The sequence below is a fragment of the Musa acuminata genome, chromosome BXJ3-9 (genome assembly GCF_036884655.1).
Source record: "Musa acuminata AAA Group cultivar baxijiao chromosome BXJ3-9, Cavendish_Baxijiao_AAA, whole genome shotgun sequence".
Classification (NCBI taxonomy): Eukaryota; Viridiplantae; Streptophyta; class Magnoliopsida; order Zingiberales; family Musaceae; genus Musa; species Musa acuminata.
Genome location: NC_088357.1, coordinates 14,732,180 through 14,751,229, shown reverse-complemented (window position 1 = coordinate 14,751,229; position 19,050 = coordinate 14,732,180). Strand labels below are relative to the sequence as shown.

Genomic DNA, 19,050 nt, shown 5'->3' with positions numbered 1-19,050 from the left:
TATTGCCTGAAAAATTCAATTGCATCTGCTGCTGGTAACAAGGGAGAGAAATTAAACGGAAATTTCATGCGTCGAGCGAAGATTTCCTAATACGATCACTATTTTTTTTTATTCTTTTTGAGGACGGTATGGCCTATCAGATTTATGATTATTCGATTTGATGACAATTAGGTCCACATATAAGAGCGTCAACCGCCATTGGGATCAGGTCACCTGTGGACGTGGCACTCACGTTGGTCCGTCGGGAGTAACTTTCAATTAGTCCACGGCGTTCCTTGTCTGCGTGGTATTGTCCGTTTGGGCGGTCACTTTACCAACCTCCCTCCCGTCTTATCTCTCTCGAAGCAACCTGACTCACGCCTCTCGAGTCTTCATGTTTTGGGTAAAACTGCCACTATCGCTGGGAGTAGCAGATTAATTTTACGAACCCCGGGGAGGGGAAGAGTGAGAGAGAAGAAGAGGGGGAGAAGAATCGGCTTTCTCATACCATTTTGGAGGCGCAGAGAGATGGCCAATGAGTAGAGAACGAGCCATTAATGGAGAGAGGATCAAGATCCGGAAAAGGGAGGCTCTTGCGAGGAGGATCTTGATGGCAAACGAGGGGAGTTTCAGCAAGGAGCAGCCGCAGCAGATCTCCTTCTCCATGATTCATCCTTCTTCTTCATCTTCCTCCATGCATGGAAGCCTCATGTAGTAACCATCTTGTCGGAGCTGAAGACTTGCCATGTCCCAAAAAATTCCTTTTCTTTCTTTCACGTGCTTTTTTTTTTTTGTTTTTTGTTTTGGCCCTTCTTTTCATAAGTGATCGATCAGTAGGAATTAATTTGGAGTAAACGGAGAGAATTTCTGGTTCTCGGTAGGTGAAACTTCATACATCCTTTAGAATCCTAGTATTCCATGTGAATAAACTGAAAGAACACTAAGCTCGTTCTACAGGAACCTGGTTTTCTAGGGAAGTTTCAATATAACGTGGGTGTACAATTAGTTTGAGGTGCCTTGATTTTGGTAGGAAATGAAAGGTTGGTGGTTGTCCTGTTATCGGTGTATACTTTAAAACGCGAAGTAGAATTGTCATAGAGCAAATTAAGTGGAACACGCTTAAGCACACAAGCACTAAAATTTCAGATGAGCTGAAGAATCTAGGTTGCCTGGTCATCATGTCATAAGAAATACGAGTATATTGAGTAAAACTCAATGAAGGAGAGTGGGCTTCTTTTTCTTGGTCCTTAATTAGCTTCAAGTTTCATTTCAGTAGCAGCACCGAACGAAATTGGTCATCCTTTGCTTATTCGAAATCTTGTACTGATATGATGTAGGAGGAGCAAGGAGGCTGGAGCTTATGACTTGGGAGAGCTGGACCAAGCTCTATTCTTCTCTTTAGATGAGCAGGATCATTCGATATCAGGTCAAGAACAACGACGTGAGTCCCTTTCGATTACACTTGGCTTCTTCTAATTCTATCTCATACTGGCTTTCTCGATCTCCTCTTGTGTCACATGCCGATCCGATGCCAGAAAGGCTATCACACGAAAAGAACTGGTAGGGTAGGATGAAGAGGGAGGGAATCAGATAGCTGTTTAGATTCCTTTCGGAAGAGTTTTTTGTTTTGGTTCTCGGTGAGGGGGAGGGGGGGGGGGCGGGGTCATGAGAACACCATGTCTGACAGATCTTGTCGTACTGTGTAATTGACCGGATTTTTGCTGATAAGACTGGAAATCTGACATCTAAGAATAATTTCAATTTTCTGATTTTTTTGAAGGTTTTTTTTCCTCTCCTCTTGATGGAGACTGTGACATGTATCAAACAAGTCATGATTGCCCTGGAAATTCTTGTCCCAAAAGGTGTAGAAATCGATTTCTTTTTCCATATGCTTTCTATCATTTGCCCTCGTCTCTTTCCAACTCCAATTTTTCTCTCATCTCTCCGTCGCACTTACACAATCCCCCACGAGTTTCTTTGAAGAAGTGTCATTTCTCTGTCGTGGTTGTATCTTTGGAATCTAGAGGCTGTCACGTTTATTCTTAAAGAAGAACTACTCTCCATTTATGGTGTTGAGGTGCAACATGAGGGGATTTGATGCTTACAGCGGTTCATACGTGCAGAGACTCTGAACATTTTCCCTTCGCAGCCCATGCATGTACAGACTTCGACAAAGGTACGCGAAATTAGGACTCATCTTTAATTTCTTGCTGCTCATGCTTTGGGCGGTAGCTCATATGATGTTTAATACGCATAGGGTGGAAAAAGCTTGGCTTCTCCAGCAACCAGTGGTTCCAAGAAGTCGTCAGATCAGACCATGGAACTAGGAAACAGTCCCAATGATCTCCCAGAGTTGCCTGAGAAGTCGTCGAAGGACACCAAAGTAGTAGTCAAGGTGAGAGGCAACAACTTCATTAGTATGGTCATGTTCATATTATTTTCTTCATTCTCTTCTGTGGCAACAGAAGGAAGGGAGCCGAAAGAGCACATGTGTTGCAGAAAGTGAAGGGCCCAAGACAACAGATCCTAAAGCGAGTTCATCGAAAGCTTCCCATATATATCCTTCCCCTTTATCCTTTACAAATAAAAGTTCTCTCCAACTGTGTGTTTTGTTTTCTTTGTGAGCAGACGTTGAGAAGGCTTGCTCAGAATAGGGAGGCAGCCAGGAAAAGCAGGCTCAGGAAGAAGGTGATCAGTCAATTAACAACAACAATATTTCACCCAAAACCTGTTATGTGTGTCGATGTATTCCTCTCTCTTTTCGTGCTACAGGCTTATATTCAACAGCTGGAGAGCAGTAGGAACAAACTTAGTCAGCTTGAACAAGAGATTCAAAGGGCAAGAGGACAAGTAACAATTAGTCTTACAGTCATGCACACTTCTTTCTACATATATATATTTGCGCCAGTGAACCATTTCAACTCCTCTTTCGATCTCTTACTAAAACTGACGCTCTTCTTTTAGGGTCTGTTATATGGTGGCGGAGCTCTCCTCGAGGATCAAGGCCTCCCCACATTTGCCGGTGGGCTAAGTTCAGGTATCATCCTACGTACGCTAAACTGACATGAGGGTGAATTGTTTCCCTAACCCATATAATTTGCTTTCAGATGCAGCCGTGTTCGATATGGAGTACTCGAGGTGGCTGGAGGAGCACCACAGGCTTATGTGCGAGCTGCGCGCGGCGGTGGAAGAGCAGCAGCCGGAGAACAAGTTGCAGATGTTTGTGGACAGCTGCCTCGCGCATTACGATCATATGGCGTATCTCAAGAGCGTCGTCACGAAGTCGGACGTCTTCCACCTCATCTCCGGCGTGTGGATGACACCCGCGGAGCGCTGCTTCATGTGGATGGGCGGCTTCCGTCCCTCCGAGCTCATCAAGGTCCTTCACACATCTCTTGCATGCATGCATGGGTACATAAAACCAGCACTCAAAAGCGCGCATCCTCTTATTTTGGGACTGGCCAAGATCCAGCAAACCCTTGACCTCTCAATAATGTGCCCTTTGCCATTCTAAACCTAACATAGAACACATGCTAGTATAATAAGGGTTTGAATAGACGATGCTGGTTGTTTAATGAGCTGAAAAGGACCACTAGCATAGGATACTAAGACTGACATCACCCCAGTGCATAAAATTATCATTTGAATAATCATATGGTCTTGCCGACGTCTACTCCATTGCCATTTGTTTAATGGCGAACAACTGCACTTGGGAAATAGTTACAGCCATTAATGGGCGACGAGGTTTATTAGTTTGCATATTAAATGTTATAGGATGATGGAGTTGGTGCTTAGTTTCATCAAGGAATGGGCTCGGAGGACGTGTGCTGATGGAAGGATCAAGTGCAGTGCCACAATGTTGCAGAACAATTCGAGGGGTGGTGGGCACTCAGTGGCAAAAATGTCTGGAAGAAGGCTTTTTTCTGTTCATATACCTTACATAGTTACGTTGAATCAGACCATAAATAAAAGTCACACGACTGCTGAACCGTGAAAGCAATACATTATCTTCGTATTTCCATGAATGATGATATCATTCAAATACGGTGCTTCCTGGAACTTGGCATACGTAGAAGGGTTCAAATAGCTTCTTGTGTAGAGAGAGCATCATGTTGTTACTGCATGCTACAAGAGAGCTGTAGCTGTGTTAAGATCTTAACCGTTCCTGACGGTATATTATGCTTCCTCAGATGCTTTCGAGACACATCGAACCATTGACGGAGCAGCAGATACTAGGGGTGTGCGGACTGCAGCAGTCGACGCAGGAGACGGAGGAAGCTCTCAGCCAAGGGCTGGAAGCCCTGAACCTATCTCTCTCCGACACCATCACCTCCGACGCACTGAGCTGCCTCTCTCACATGGACAACTACATGGGTCAGATGGCCGTCGCCGTGAACAAGCTTGCCACATTGGAGGGCTTCATCGGACAAGTAAGCTTCAGATCTGCATATACTAATGAAAACATAACGTCACCTTGCAATCACACTGGTAGCCACCCAAGACTATGATTGACATAACGTCATATACTTAGTTGGTTTTGCCTAAGTTATGCGGCACCGATGTGTGTCCATCCATAAAGGTCAGTCTTCCCGAAACCTCTTATGGTCCCTTAGGACCTACAAAAGAGAAAATGAGTTAGAGAAAGCGTTTCACTCGGGATCCACGAGCAATCATTTCATCAAACACTTCATAGTCAATGTAAATTATAAACAGACTTCACAAGCTTCAAACGGTCACATAACAAATGGTCCAAAATGATCTACTATAGACCGAAATCCTCACAAGTGCCCATATGACACAATCTTTATTTGCAAGCCTAAGACAATCACCAAAAGCAAAGAAAATGGGACTGCTAGGCCTACTATTAGCCTTTTACATATTGTGCAAAGCATAAATAAACCTGAAAGACATGGACATACATATGCATTACATCAAACACCTTGTTTACAGTTTTATCTATGACATTCTCCTACACTTATTCCTTCGACATCCTCGTTGAAGCCTTTGCAGACGCTGCATCTCCTCGCCTTTGCTAAGTCTTTAATCTTCTACTCTAATTGCAATGCACTTTTTGGCTTCCAACTGCACTCCATCGCTGTTGTTGAGTAGTCGAATTTTGATCAGTCATGCTGCTTTAACTAGCTAATGACTCTGACTCTGGTGTGAAGTCAGTTGAGTTGTGATGATCCCTATTGTTTCCTACGGATCTCTTGGATGAAGGAAAAGACCATCCTTATTATGTGCTAGTCTCTCAAATACCTCATGCGGCTTGAATTAGGTGGATACTTTATCACGGACTTAGCTGGTTTTGCCAAGTCGTGTGGCACACACAAGCACCTTTGCGTGTCCATTTGCAAAGGTCAACCCCTCCGAAACCTCTCATGGTCTCTTAGGACCTAAAAAAGAGAAAACGGGTTAGAGAACGTGCCTCACTCGAGATCCACAAGCAAACATTTCAGAAAATACTTCATAGCTAATGCAAATTATAAACATACTTCATAAGCTCCAAACGGTCGCACAACAAAGGGTCCAAAATAGTCCACTACAGACCGAAATACTCATAAATGCCCATATGACATAATCTTTATTTGCAAGCCTAAGACGACTACCATAACCAAAGAAAAATAGGTTGCTAAGCTTACTATCAGTCCTTTACATGCTGTGCAAAGTATGAACAAAACCGAAAGACATAGACATACATGAGCATTACATCAAACACCCCGTTTATAGTTTTGTCTATGGCATTCTCCCTCACTTATTCCTTCGACGTCCTCATCGAAGCCTTTACAGACGCTACATCTCCTTGCCTTTGCTGAGTCTTCAATTTTCTACTCCAATTGCAATGTGTCTCTTGGCTCTCAACTGCACTCCTCCATTGTTGTTGAGTAGTTAAACTTTGATCTACCATGTTGCTTCAACTTGTCAATGACTTTGACTCTAGTGTAAGGTCGGTTGAGTTGTGATGATCCATATTGTTTTATGCGGATCTCTCAAATAAAGAAAAATATCATCCTTATTATATGCTAGTCTCTCAAATGTCTTATGCTGCTTGAACTAGGTGGATGCTTGTTGGAGCTTTGACGAGCATCGCCTCACAGACTTTAAAGTTTTTGGGTCCTTCCTCCGTAAAATTTGCATATTGATTCTTCTTTCAATTAGTCGTCACTTCTAAGTATGTTCGTATTACTTTTGCTTTCGATTAGTATTCTGTTAGGAAATGAAGTGGATAATCTACTCCTAGTAGCATTGATCACTATTGGTGAGGTTTTGACAACTATTGTCTTCCATTAGATTTCTTTGAATAATCTTTGAACCTATGTAGAGCTCCTCTACTAGATAGATAAGAGAATTGGGGTACTCGGTTTCACCCATTCTCTTAAGAGTTGAGAAGACAAATGTTACTTGACTTCACCCACCTTCTTGAGGATTATACTCTGTGCATCGAGTTGTTACTAGCCTTCACCCACTCTTTTGCTCAAACTTCTAAAATGCAAGAAGTTTTCATCCCAACTTAGAGCCAGTCTAATAGTTTTAGTCACCTTTAGGATTATACCGTCTTCTCTATCATCTTTGCCACCTACTCCTTTGAGTCACAAAGGTATAGCACTGTATATTGTCTACTTCGATCCTTGGTTGAGCACTCTTGCATCGACCCGAAGTCCTCAACTTTTAGCTATTTTGATGAGAAGTTCATTAATACTGGTCTTACGAAGTTCCCTGGCTTCTACCCTTCAACTTTATTTCGGTACTTAGAGTTTTCCTCTATATTCTCTATCTCCTCGACCCCTTTCATGACTAAGCGCTCTTCTTCTATGAGAATAAGGGATTGATGACTTTTTGGAAGTCCCGTCTCTACGGTACCATAGCGCTGCCATACCCATGGCTCTACTATCCGTCGTCTCGCATTTGTGTCCCTTTCTTCACGATCGGTAGATCTGCCTCTGTGGCACTGTAGTACTCCTCCGAGTCCACCTCCATTCTAATCAATGCTTAGTTTTGGGTAGCTAAGTCCCTTTAGACTCGTCATCGCTTCCTCGCCCTCTTCGACCCCCTACTTCAATACCTCTGTGTTCTCTAAGTAGTTCTCCTTGGTCGATAGAAAGATAGACTGCAACTCCCATGTATGGCCTCTGCCATCATATTATAGGATTTGCACTGATTCTATTTTTCTTATCTTCCTTGGTAGCAAAGTTCTTTTACTCGGCTTTGTCCTTTGACTTATCGAGTTCCCTTAAGCAAATATAAGCTCTGGAGTAGTCCAACTCTCCAACCGCTCTAATCAAACCTTTGTATGATCAAGTCCCTTACCACCTCCCCCCACCCCCTCCCCCCTATGGGACTCGCTAGTATTTGCATTCAAAATTTTCCCTCGATGGTATACAACCCTTATATGCTGATGACCAAAGCTTTTATCTGATATAAAATTCAATACATGCATAAAAGACCCACCTTTGCGATACTATGACATTTACTCCTTGAATCCATAGCTTTTCTTGCAATCATGTTATTCACCGAAGTGGAGCTCCTAATAGCTCTCGATCATACCTCCGTATGATCTAGTCCCTCACGGGACTAGTTTCATATGTATCGCATTGTCACGAACTGTTCCACCATGATTTGTTGTACCATGTTGCCTCCTGGTGACATCTACATTACATTCTGATCATTATGGGATGAACTTGGATTATGATTCCTCCACGTGTGGCCTCTGCCATCACATCGCAGAGTCTCTTCCACCTTCGATTATGTTTGCTCCACCGATAATTGACCTTCGTCCACCCGCTCTCGGGTTACACCTAAACAAAGCACAGTTCTAAGACAGTCCATCGCGTAGTAGTTTTTGAAGTCTATCGGCTTTATTGAAATTGGTATATTATTGTCTTGATCATATGCCTCTATCCTCACCAGCACAATCTCCACTATGCACCACTGTCTTCATAGCAACTCGAATGACAATATTATGGTGTATTCTTCAAGAGTACCCGCCTTCATATCCTCTTGCCTAGTGTCAAGGCCTTTTAAACCTAACTTCACCTCCGCAAGTTGAGTCGCCTTGATTCATTCGTCAAATGCTTTTCCAAGATAAGATGCATGTGTCTCGAAGCTTCATTCGTCTTTGGAACCATACAAGATGAGTTTGCTCCATTAGAATGAAGGACCTATGGAATGACATGATCCCGCTTTTGCCTCTACAAGAGTTCATGTCATTGACCTCTATCTAAGGAAAGCTTCGTGCCTCTGCTCCATGTTCTATCTTTTATGCCAACTCCCTTTATACGGCTTAGCCCTTCACCAAGTTATACCCAAGTTATTCCGCTCCTCGATTTGCATTGAGTTGATGGTGGCTCTTGTGCCTACTATTCCATGGGTCAACCTTCCGTTGAGTCTGATCTCTATATTGGCTTCAAGTGTGCCTTCATCTTGTGTTACCTTGGGTTGCTCCCCCACTTAATCTCACAATGCATCTACCAATGCATTACCTTATATGAGATCATACGATGTCTCCTTGCCACTTGCTCAGTCCGTTGAGCTTTGTAGGTTTATTGTCTTGAGGTACTCCTCAACAGGTATGGTCTGTTGCACATGATTCTCCTTCTAGAGAACTCGAGACTTATCCATCCAAGGTATCTGTCTCGTTAGAGTAACTTCTCTCTTCGTATCCTTCCCTCTAGAAGTTTTAGATACCACCATCCTCTTGGACTACTCCGCCTCGCTGAACAAACAGTGCATTGTTCTACCCCCGCAAATACACTTGCTAGATTGAGACTCCTTGCCAATACAGTTCCTACTGCACTCCTCAAGTCCTAGCAATTTGCTAAACTCGCTGACACTTCAGCCTCCTATAGATGTATCCTTCTCATGCCAAAGAGAAAATTTCAATGCTCCACGGTGTTAAGTTTCAGTCGCCTTGGGATGGCCACGAACATTCCCCTCACCTCTGTGAGCTTTGCATAACTTTTTTGATCACTGAGCAACCCATTTCACTTTGAACGAACTCATCCTTTACTAAGTGTCTTGCTTGCCTTGAGCACCATCAAATATGGTTGCTAACGTTGAGCCGTAGCTCGAACTCAACCATCTCAACTTTTGTGTGCTATGCATTCTTCCCAACTTACTTGTTCTCGTGGTGCCTCTTGTGCAATGAGTTGACCATTCATCTGAATGTCAATCTTAAATGGCCGCTCCTCTAAGTAACTCTTTTTTCTTACATCTCCATGCCCATTTCCCCTAAACTGTCACAAATGTTGGCTGCCCTTAACGTAGCCCTGCTAGGTCCCTTATATTTGCATGCCAAGTATTTCTATGTATGCTTAACTTGCTCTGATACCATATGTAATGCACTTAGCTGGTTTTACCTAAGTTGTGCAGCATCGATGCGTGTCTGTCCGCAAAGGTCAGCCTCCCCAAAATCTTCTATGGTCCCTTAGAACTTATAAAAGAAAAAACGGGTTAGAAAAAACATTTTATTCGAGATCCACAAGCAATCATTTCAGTAAACATTTTATAGCTAATGCAAATTACAAACATACTTCACAAGCTCCGAATGGTCGCACAACAAAGGGTCCAAAATAATCCACTATAGATCAAAATCTCCACAAGTACCCACATGACATAATATTTGTTTGCAAGTCTAAGATGACCATCAAAATCAAAGAAAATTGGGCTATTAAGCCTACTATCAACTCTTTACATGCTATGTAAAGCATGAATAAAATTGAAAAATATGGGTATATATGAGCATTACATCAAACACCCCGTTTACTTGGTAGATCTACTTTTACGAGCACTAGCATCCTGACCAAAATGTGGGGACAATGTGGGGTAATGTTGTGAGTGTCAACGTACGTGGGACGACGGCTTTCAGGGTGAATTAGGTTGATCATGCCACTGTCATGGCTAGTCCTAAGGTACTTGTTATCATGGTTTGGTGGTAAAACGATAGAGCTTTGTTCTGCAATCTACATCGACATTCTTATATCATAGAAAATAATGTTATGAGCAAAATATATGGAGAACAAGTGGTTTGCTGTGATAAGCATATAACACTGCGAATCAATGGTTTCAGGCAGATAACCTGAGGCAGCATACGCTTCACCGGCTCTACCAGATCTTGACGACCCGGCAGATGGCGCGATGCTTGTTAGCCATTGCGGAATACTTCCACCGCCTCCGTGCACTGAGCTCTCTGTGGCTCGCCCGGCCGAGACATGAGTGAGCGGAAGAACCCTGCAGGCGCTGCATGCAAGTGGAGGTCAGACACCAGAAGAGGGTCAAACTTATTTGTATACGACCGTCATCTCTTGGCAATAAAAGAGTTGTAGCAAGAAGAAGAGAGTCTGATCTAAAGATGTATAGATGGATAATTGCGACGTAAACACACTGTTTGGGGAAACATGGTTTAGGTACCACATCCTCTTCTCTTCTCACGCTTTACCTGTTATAATTATATGGAAAGTAAGGATTTTGGCCATCTTTTGTGACTTTTGTAAAGGAGAAGTGAGGTAGGAAACAGAAGAAGAGATAAAAGGTGGAGGACGAAGTTGAAGAACAACAAGGTGGAGGAGGGTGATAAAAGAAAAAGAGCTATCTTAGTATGTGTGTGGCTCCAAATCGCTGCATGTCTTCGAAAAATCTGCCGACGGTGACAGAGACATTGGCGGGTGATAGTCAATTTGTTTTTTATCCCCTCTTTCTTAGCCGGAGCTAAATTCTTATAAGCAAGAAGAAAAAAGAAAAAGAAGATCCTTTCGTTTATATAACTCAAGCTGGAGTTGAGAACAATTTGTTGATGAACGAGTGTATCGTGGTCGATGCGTCAGCACGGCTTGGTCCACGGGTCGATGTCGAGAGTTCACGATTGGTTGGACGAGACGCCGAGACTGATTACGTCCGCAAGTCGGGATATCGATGCCGTCTGAGAGGAAACGCCTCTTGGTCGGGACACGGGCGTCGTCGTCGGGAAGAGCATCTCTCGATCAGGGTAGTCACACTTTCAGGTGTGGCAACGCTCCTGCACAGAAGGCCCTCGTCGGGAACTTCCCGACTTTGGCCCCTCGACGATTAAATTAGTGATTGGTTTCCTCCTTTCTTTTTTTTTTTCTCTCCCTGGCCGGATGTCGGTCAAGAACTTTTATACTATTGTGTGAGGATCGGCTATACACGGGTTTGGCGTGACGACCATTCCCCGAGTGGCGAGATGGTACCTTCGTGCGACCGTCATCCCGGAATGCATAGAACGGTGCCATACGGCGCCATCCTAAGCTTTCCGGGACGAGATGTACCGAGAGGTGCCTCGGTACGGATCTTGTCTTGGTGCATAGAAATACTCCTCGTGCTGACTTGGTAGGGGCATGATGCGATGTTGGTTGTGATGTGGCTGGGGCCCAAAATATACCTTATCACTTCTCCCCCCCACCGAAGTGTGCCACGGGTCCTTGCAAGAGGGCGAGGTTGCAAGAGGGCAAGGGGCACGTTTGGCTTATAAGAGTGCCACGTGTGGATTGGTTACTCGTGAGGGGTAGTCAAGCTGGTTTGTCGTGGGGCTGCCTGGCGAGTCGTGCTTCGTGTCTCAGGGAGGGATTGGACCTATTGGCTAGGCGACTGAGCTCGGGGTCAGGTTCGAGACCGACGAGCTGCTGGTCGAGGGACCGACGCGACTCGGGCAAATATTGAACCTGTTGGCCGAGTGACTGAACTCGGGCTCAGGTTTGGGACTGACGAGTCATTGGTCGGGGGACTGAGCTGCTAGTCATAGGTGCCCAGCAAGCCAATCGTGTGAGTGATGGCACGTGTGACTTAATACAGAATCTTTTTGCTTATTATATTTGGCATATATCACTTTATAACTATTGCATATATGCATATATATATTGTGATGTCCTTGGATTTGTGCAATGGGAATCGGATCGTGATGAGATCATGATAATGAGATCGATTCACCTTTAAACACAGATCCTAAATAATCCCGGTCATAGGTTACTCGAGAGGGACATTGTGATAACCGGACAGACTGGTGTGCTGTATACCCATCCATATGATGGATGCAGTTGGTCTCATAGCTGCTCATGTAGGGACATTAGGGATATAGTATAGGTGCTCATTGGAGAATGAGTTCACTGATTGATCCGCTTACGGAATGCTGGATGGTTGATGATGCCTTATTGTCAGACAGCGATTTCATAGTTCTAGTGGTGTATCTGGTCCTTAAATTTGAGACACCAAGGATGTCTTGTATGAGTGCTCCACTCTTTGATACCAGACTTATAGGTTTGGTTGTCCCAGATCTAGTACAACTGGTCATTGGGAGTGGTAGTCGACCTTACGAGGGCTATTGAGTGTCGATAAAGGATCATCCACTCTCAGCGTCATGAGAGGAATATCCCATGTATTCTTGCTTAGACAAATCCCTGGCCAGGGTCATTCGGGTTGAGAGAGAAAGAGTTCTCCGGGAGAATCCGATTAGAGCGAGACTCGAGTAGAAACCGTATGGGTCTGACAGCACCATGCTCGATATACGGTCTCTGGGATATTAGATGGATGAGGGACTATAGGTACACGGTAACTGAGGACAGATAGGTCCAATGGATTGGATTCCCCTGTATCGTTTGGGGACTATGGCGTAGTGGCCTAGTACATCCGTAGTCGATGAGTCGAGTGAATTATTACATAGATAATAATTCATTAAGTTAAAAGGAGTTCTGACAGGTATAACTCACGGCCAGCTCGATATTGGGCCTAGAGGGTCACACACATATGGTAGGCATTGCGATGAGTAGAGGTTTGGATATGAGATATCCGACGGAGCCCTTGTCTTATTGGATATCCAATAACCCCTTGAATTATTGGATCCCATGAACGAGATCCAATAAGAGCCCATTTTAGATTATTGGATAGAGATCCACTAATCTAAAAGGCTTGGGTTATTGGATGCAGATCCAATACCCACTAGGGGAGGATCCATTAGGGTTTGATAGGGGACCTCTATAAATAGGAGGGATTCAGAGTCTTATAGGCTAGAGCCTTTGCTTGCCTCTCCTATTCTCCTTCCCCTCTCCATCTCAAAGCAGGCCTGGAGTTTTGAGGAGCGTCGTCGCTGTCCTGTAGTGTGGATCACCGCTAGAGAGGAGGACGCTTGACCTCCTTCACTCTCTCCTAAAGATCTGCAAGGAAATAGGGATATACGATCTCCCTAGGTAATACAATCTACTCTATATTTAGTTTTTCAGTTTCGCGAATTTTGCGCACCAATCTTCGCACGACGACGAACATCTCTTTGGGAATCGGGGATTTTGTTTTCTTATTCTTCCGTTGCGCATGTGATGTCGCCCCCAAGATTTCCCAATAGTGGTATCAGAGCCAGGTTGTTCGTGTGATAGATTGGTTTTGAACTGCGTGTGTTATGTTTTGGAGAAGCTTTTGACGTCAAAATCGTTGATGCAAAAGCGAAAAAGGGTAGCAACTGTTGCTGCCCTCGCTACCGTCGTAGATGGCAGCACTGCCATCTGCATGCAGGCAGGCAGCCTGCAACAGCAGCCGCAAGGCCGCGTGCGTGCAAGCAGCCCCCTGCGGCGGCGCTCGCAAGTAGGGCCGTAGGCACAGTGGCCACTTGCGCGGGCACTACGCCCGCACGGGCAAAAACCCCGCAGGGGCGGCCGCCCGGCGAGGCAGCACCGCCTGCGGGTGCTGCCTCCCGAGCAAAACCGCCCGCGGGGGTGCCCAACTGCAGGGCTAGCGCCGCCAGCGGGCGTGCCGCCTGCAAGCGAGGGCAGCGACTCCGCCCTCCACCGCACAGCCCGCCGCCGGCAGGATGGCGGCGGTGGCGGCAGCAGTAGGTGAGGATGAGGGCATTAGGGTTTTCTGGGCAAAAGATAATTTTACCCCTTGAAATTTGAGAAATTTCAGTTTCTGTCTTTTATCTAAATTACAAAAATACCCCTAAGAATTAAGAAATTCCTTATATGTCCCTGATTTCATAAAATACTAATTAAATAAAAAGTTTAGTTGATTATTATTTTTATTATTATCTAGTAGTCCTACATGATGATGATTATTTATACATGTGATGTATGCTGTGTGGACGGATGATCATGGACCATGTGATGTGTGTACTTGTGATTATTATTATTGGGGTCTGCGAGCCTCCATTATATTTCTTGTTTATTGTCGGGCCTGCGTGCCTATGATTAAGTTGTAATCACATGAGGAGGCGTAGCGGGAGCGTGGATGCGATAGCGGGACCCATGAGACGAACGATCGTGATGCATGAAGATGCATCGAGATATCGACAGAACCGACGAGGACGAGATGGACGATCACAGGGCATAGAGATGCACCGTTGCACACATAGATCTTGATGTGAGTGATTTGGCCTACTGGCTCGGGCCTAATCACATTAGGTTGTGGTCCATGATCATCTGGTGTGATTGCTTATATACATACTAGATATGTATATATATTTCCATGCGATGTAGATATATATTAAATATGTATATGTGTGACATGCCATATTAGGAGACCAAATCATAGAAACATCTCTCTCGATAATATTAAGTCGGTAAATGTGAGGCAATTAGATTGACCCATGTGGCCTTCCATCGTTATAAGTAGGAATCGATTCCCGGTGTAGGTTGAGTTGGTCGAGTCCCTCGAGACTCACCTATATCGCGATTCGCTATCTTGCTTACGACATAGAGATGTCACCGGTGACCTGAGGACATGGTATGCTTGGTCGAGTCCCTCGAGGGTATATCATCAAATCAGACTCATCTTGTAACGAAAGTGTTGACTTAACCGAGCATCATGGTTGGTCGAGTCCCTCGAAACCATGGTGATTCGGAGGTCGAACAGGACAGGAATCACAAGGAGTTGTGATTAGCAAGAGTTGCCTACCTTTTAGGCTTAGTGTGATTGGTCGAGTCTCTCGAGGTTACACTAAGACGCTGATTGGATCCTGATCCCCACTCCTATTTTTGGTGTTGGTCAAGGGCATCAATCACTGCCCTATTCGGTGCTATTGTTGTGACGCAGTCGGTGGCAACACTTTGGGAATGAAAGGTTGCTGTGAGGATGCGAGGATGTAGCCGCGGTCGTCGCGTGGGAGGCAGCGATGCTTGTTGCGGTCGCTACGTAGAGGGATCACTGTTGCTGAGGGCTTGGAGGCAGCGATGGTGGTGCAGCTGGGGCAGCACCGCCAAGGGCTCACTGCTGCGATGGCTGCGACGGCGCGGATGGAAGGTAGCGTTGCTCTGTTTCTGTCACACTACTGAAGGAGGCGCTGGTGAGAGGCAAGGCAGCGTACTTGCTGCGGTTGCTGCATTCACTGTTAGAGGGCGGCTGCTGCAGAACGTGGGGTTGGTCGTTGGCCGAGAGTGACGACGGTGGTTACAATCGGCGGTTGCGGCAACAGAGGGTGCCACTGTTTTTGTTGCTGCATGGTGGTTGCTGTGTACTATGTTTTTGTTGCACCACCAAAGGAGTTGGCCGGAAGGATCACGAGCGGTTGAGGAGAAGGCTGCAGTGGCTGGCAGCAGCGGTGGTCACTGGCCGGAGCGCAGCGTTGGCAGTGGAGAAGGCAGCAGCGAGGGTCGCAGTCGGGATCGACGGGGGCTGCAGCAACAAGGAAGCTTTGTTTCTGCAACTGTTGCAACGATGGCTGTGGCAACCGGCGGCTGCGGCTGCGATCGTGCGGCCGAGAAGCACCGGCAACAGTGGAGAAGGAGGAGTCGGCGGTGTCACGGTTGGGAACTAGGGCAACCGGTGAGTTGCCCTGTTTCTGGCACTACGGATGTAGAGCAAGGAGGATCGGCTGCTGGGAGGCGTGCGGCGATTGTCGCACGGTGGCCCGCAGCGGTGATGGGTCAGCTGGGCGGCAACGACACTGGAGGGGAAGAGGAGTGCTGGAGGCGGCGCGATTGCAATCGACGAGGGGCTGCAGCAACAGAGGAACTCTGTTTCTGCAACCGTTGCGACTAAGGGTTGTGGCAACCAGCGGCTACGACTGCGACACAAGGGGCGGGGCACAGCTAGGGTTGCGGTTGGGAGGCGGGCGGCGGTGATCGATCGGCCGGGAAGCAGCGGCGGCGGTGGAGAAGGAGTTGCCCTGCAGCGGCGGAGAGAAGAGGAGCAGGGCTGCGACGGAGTGGGATGCTGGCAGCATCGTCTCCTGGCAGCGATGGTGGCTCGGGTGGGAGGCGGCGGTGGACTCTAGCCGGAAGTGGGGCAGAGTCGGTTGCTGGCCGGAGAGCAGCGACGGGCGGCGGGTGGGCTGGCCAGAAGTAGGGGAAGCAGGGGTGCGTGGTTGCGGTTGTAGCTTCGTTGCAGCGAGAACGTAAGGATCACTGCTCTGATACCAAATGATAAGACCCTAAAGTCTTATTGTGGAAGAAAGGGGAGAAATGGGGATGATAATGATCGCTTCGAGGGGATCGGCCTCCTTGATCGCTTCGAGGGGATCGGCCCTTGATCACTTCGAGGGGATCGACCCTTGATCACTTCGAGGGGATCGATCCTCCTTGATCACTTCGAGGGGATTGGCCTCCTAGGGTTTGTCCAAAGACAGACTTGAACTCTAATAATAAATAAATATTAAATAAACATCTACTTGACTCTAACTGAACCAAACCGACTTAATAAACAACTGGACTAAACCGACTCAATAAACATTATTCAAAAGCTTAAAAAAAGGGTCCTAACAACCGACTAGGGTTAGGATTTTGTTTCTTAGAGAAGAATTAGGAGTTGTAAAGGAATAGGAGTCATATTAGGAGTTAGGGTTTAGAAGCCCTATAAATAGCCATGTATTCCTCTTATTTTCATAAGCAATAGATGAATCTTTTCTGCAGCCTTTGAGCAGCAACTTGGAGGGAGAAACCCCTATAGAGTTCCAAGGAGGCCGATCCCCTAAAGAGATCAACCCCAAGTTTAGAATCTGCAAGGGTTCTAACACTCAGGACCATCAAAAATGCCTGCATGATCAAAGAGGGATGAGCATTTGGGAACCCTCGGATTTCAGCGGTAGAGTGTGCCACAAATTATGAAAGTGATTCGTCCTCACGTTGGGATAACGCGAGCAATGTGGCCATGGAAGGCCAAGGTTGTACGCTAGCCAGAAGTTTTGCTCAAACTCCCTTGCGAGTTGATCAAAGGAAGAGATCGAGGATGGCCATAATCGGTTGAACCACACCCGTTCCGGTCCTCTGAAGGTGGTCGGGAATGCCCGACACATCATGGCATCGGAAGTGCCGTAAAGGGCCATTTGAGCCTGAAACGTGACGACATGCTCCGTGGGGTTGGAGCCACCGTCGTATGTTTCTAATGTTGGGAGTCTGAAGTTGAGTGGCATAGGCTTGTCCTGGATTTCCTGGGTGAATGGGGATCCACCCGAGCTGCTCTCGCCCGTCTCATCATGCAACTTGTGGAATTCGTGCTAGAACTCATCTAGGCGACAGTTGACCACAGATAGCTGGACCCTGAATGAGTCATCCGCCGAGTCCGATGACAAGGTGTCAGGCTCGGGGAGGGATGTAGTGGCTCGGTGAGGTGCGGGCATGCTTTGCTTGGGAAGACTCCCTAGGGTTGTGGTATGCTCTCGAGCTTCTCTGGTCCCGACTTGTTCCCTGTTTGGCCTCTACAGTGTCGGGGAGGCTACTAACTGCACCATCTGTGGGATGAGTTGGACGATCAGTTGCATCATTCCCGCCAAGGTTTGTACCTGCCTGGCCAGGCCGAGGAATGCCTCAGGTGAAATGACCGAGGGTCCCGTAGTATCCGGGGGGAGAGAGCCCTGGATCATTGAACAAACACCAATAAAGATCCGGCATCGGAGCCAGAATCCCCCCGTCCTTAAGGACAGGGAGGAGCTGATCACCGAGTCTGAAAGGGGCACGGTCAGCTGGTAACTCTCCCTCGGGGGGAACTCTTGTGGGGTGCTTCTACGACATCGGCCCTCCTTTTAGTGCCAAAATGTTGATGAACGAGTGTATCGTGGTCGATGCGTCAGCACGACTTGGTCCACGGGTCGATGTCGGGAGTTCATGATCGGTTGGGCGAGACGCCAAGGCTGATTGCATCCGCAAGTTGGGATGTCGACACCGTTTGAGGGTAAGCGCCTCTCGGTCAGGACACGAGTGTTGTCTTCAGGAATGGCGTCTCTCGGTCGGGGTAGTCATACTTCCAAGGGTGGTAGCGCTCCTATACAGAAGGCCCTCATCGAGAAGTTCCCGACTTTGGCCCCTTGACGATTAAGTTAGTGATTGGCTTCCTCCTTTCTTTTTTTTTTCTCCCCCTAGCCGGATGCCGGTCAGGGGCTTTTATAATATTGTGCGAGAATCGGCTATATGCGGGTTTGGCGCGACGACCGTTCCTCAAGTAGCAGGGTGGTACCTTCATGCGGTCGACATCCCGGAATGCATGGAACGACGCCATGCGGTGTCGTCCCGAGCTTTCCGAGACGGGATGTATCGAGAGACGCCTCGGTACGGATCCTGTTTTGGCGCGTAGAAATACTCCTTGTGCTAACTTGGCAGGGGCGTGATGCAGCATTAGTTGTGACGTGACTAGGGCCAAAATATACCTTATCAACATATAACACGCACACAACCACTTTTTTTTTTGGAATTAATCCTATTTAGTCTTTTTATTACTATTGTTTCCAACAAAGGTTAACTTGTTTTATTTACTCTGCAAATATCTAGTAAACTGATTAGAGACCTTTTAAGCAATAAAACAATAAAAGAATATTTACTTAATTCATTTCTTCCAAATAAAAGAAAGAACAAAGAGATGCATATTTTGTGTCGAGTAATGCATATAAAAGAAAAAAAATTATTTAATATATAATTTAATCTAGTTTTTCTCCAGTTCAAACCAACCTTCTAGAGCACCGCCCATGAATCGGAGGGGGCCCAGTGCCTTTTCCTGGGGCGGTGACGCGACCCTCCTCCGGCTCTGCCGTCCATAGAGGTACAAAGAGACCAGACGCGCCACGTGCCAATTTGGTCGTCCACCGTCACAACGGTGCGACCAACTGCGTTGACCTCTCTTAAGAGTATCTCGCAACTGGTTCACTTGGTG

The 19,050-nt window shown here is 46.4% G+C and overlaps 1 protein-coding gene across 5 annotated transcripts; it reads left to right on the top strand.

Annotated features, from left to right (window-relative positions):
• Positions 1-325: 325 nt before the first annotated feature.
• On the top strand, positions 326-18,978 carry LOC135584426 (bZIP transcription factor TGA10-like). Of its 5 annotated transcripts, none has more exons than XM_065166770.1 (11): positions 331-690; positions 1,317-1,420; positions 2,103-2,155; positions 2,237-2,374; positions 2,445-2,510; positions 2,608-2,667; positions 2,752-2,829; positions 2,944-3,016; positions 3,087-3,358; positions 4,170-4,409; positions 18,838-18,978. In XM_065166770.1, exons 1-11 carry the CDS (start codon positions 515-517, stop codon positions 18,853-18,855), a joined length of 1,278 nt encoding a protein of 425 aa, XP_065022842.1. In that variant the 5' UTR covers positions 331-514; the 3' UTR covers positions 18,856-18,978. The 5 variants fall into 5 exon arrangements, with proteins under 5 accessions (XP_065022844.1, XP_065022842.1, XP_065022840.1 ...); XM_065166768.1 differs by lacking the exon at positions 18,838-18,978 and adding an exon at positions 10,046-10,450 and having other exon boundaries at positions 333-690; XM_065166771.1 differs by lacking the exon at positions 18,838-18,978 and adding an exon at positions 10,046-10,450 and having other exon boundaries at positions 588-726.
• The last annotated feature ends 72 nt before the right edge of the window (positions 18,979-19,050 follow it).

What these genes read in the sequence shown, in the direction of transcription:
- LOC135584426 (XM_065166768.1), top strand. Translation starts at nt 515, where the DNA reads ATGAGTAGAGAACGAGCCATTAATGGAGAGAGGATCAAGATCCGGAAA. An exon ending in TCCATGCATGGAAGCCTCAT is followed by an intron (nt 691 to 1,316) that starts GTAGTAACCATC and finishes GATATGATGTAG; the next exon opens with GAGGAGCAAGGAGGCTGGAG. An exon ending in ATGTACAGACTTCGACAAAG is followed by an intron (nt 2,156 to 2,236) that starts GTACGCGAAATT and finishes TAATACGCATAG; the next exon opens with GGTGGAAAAAGCTTGGCTTC.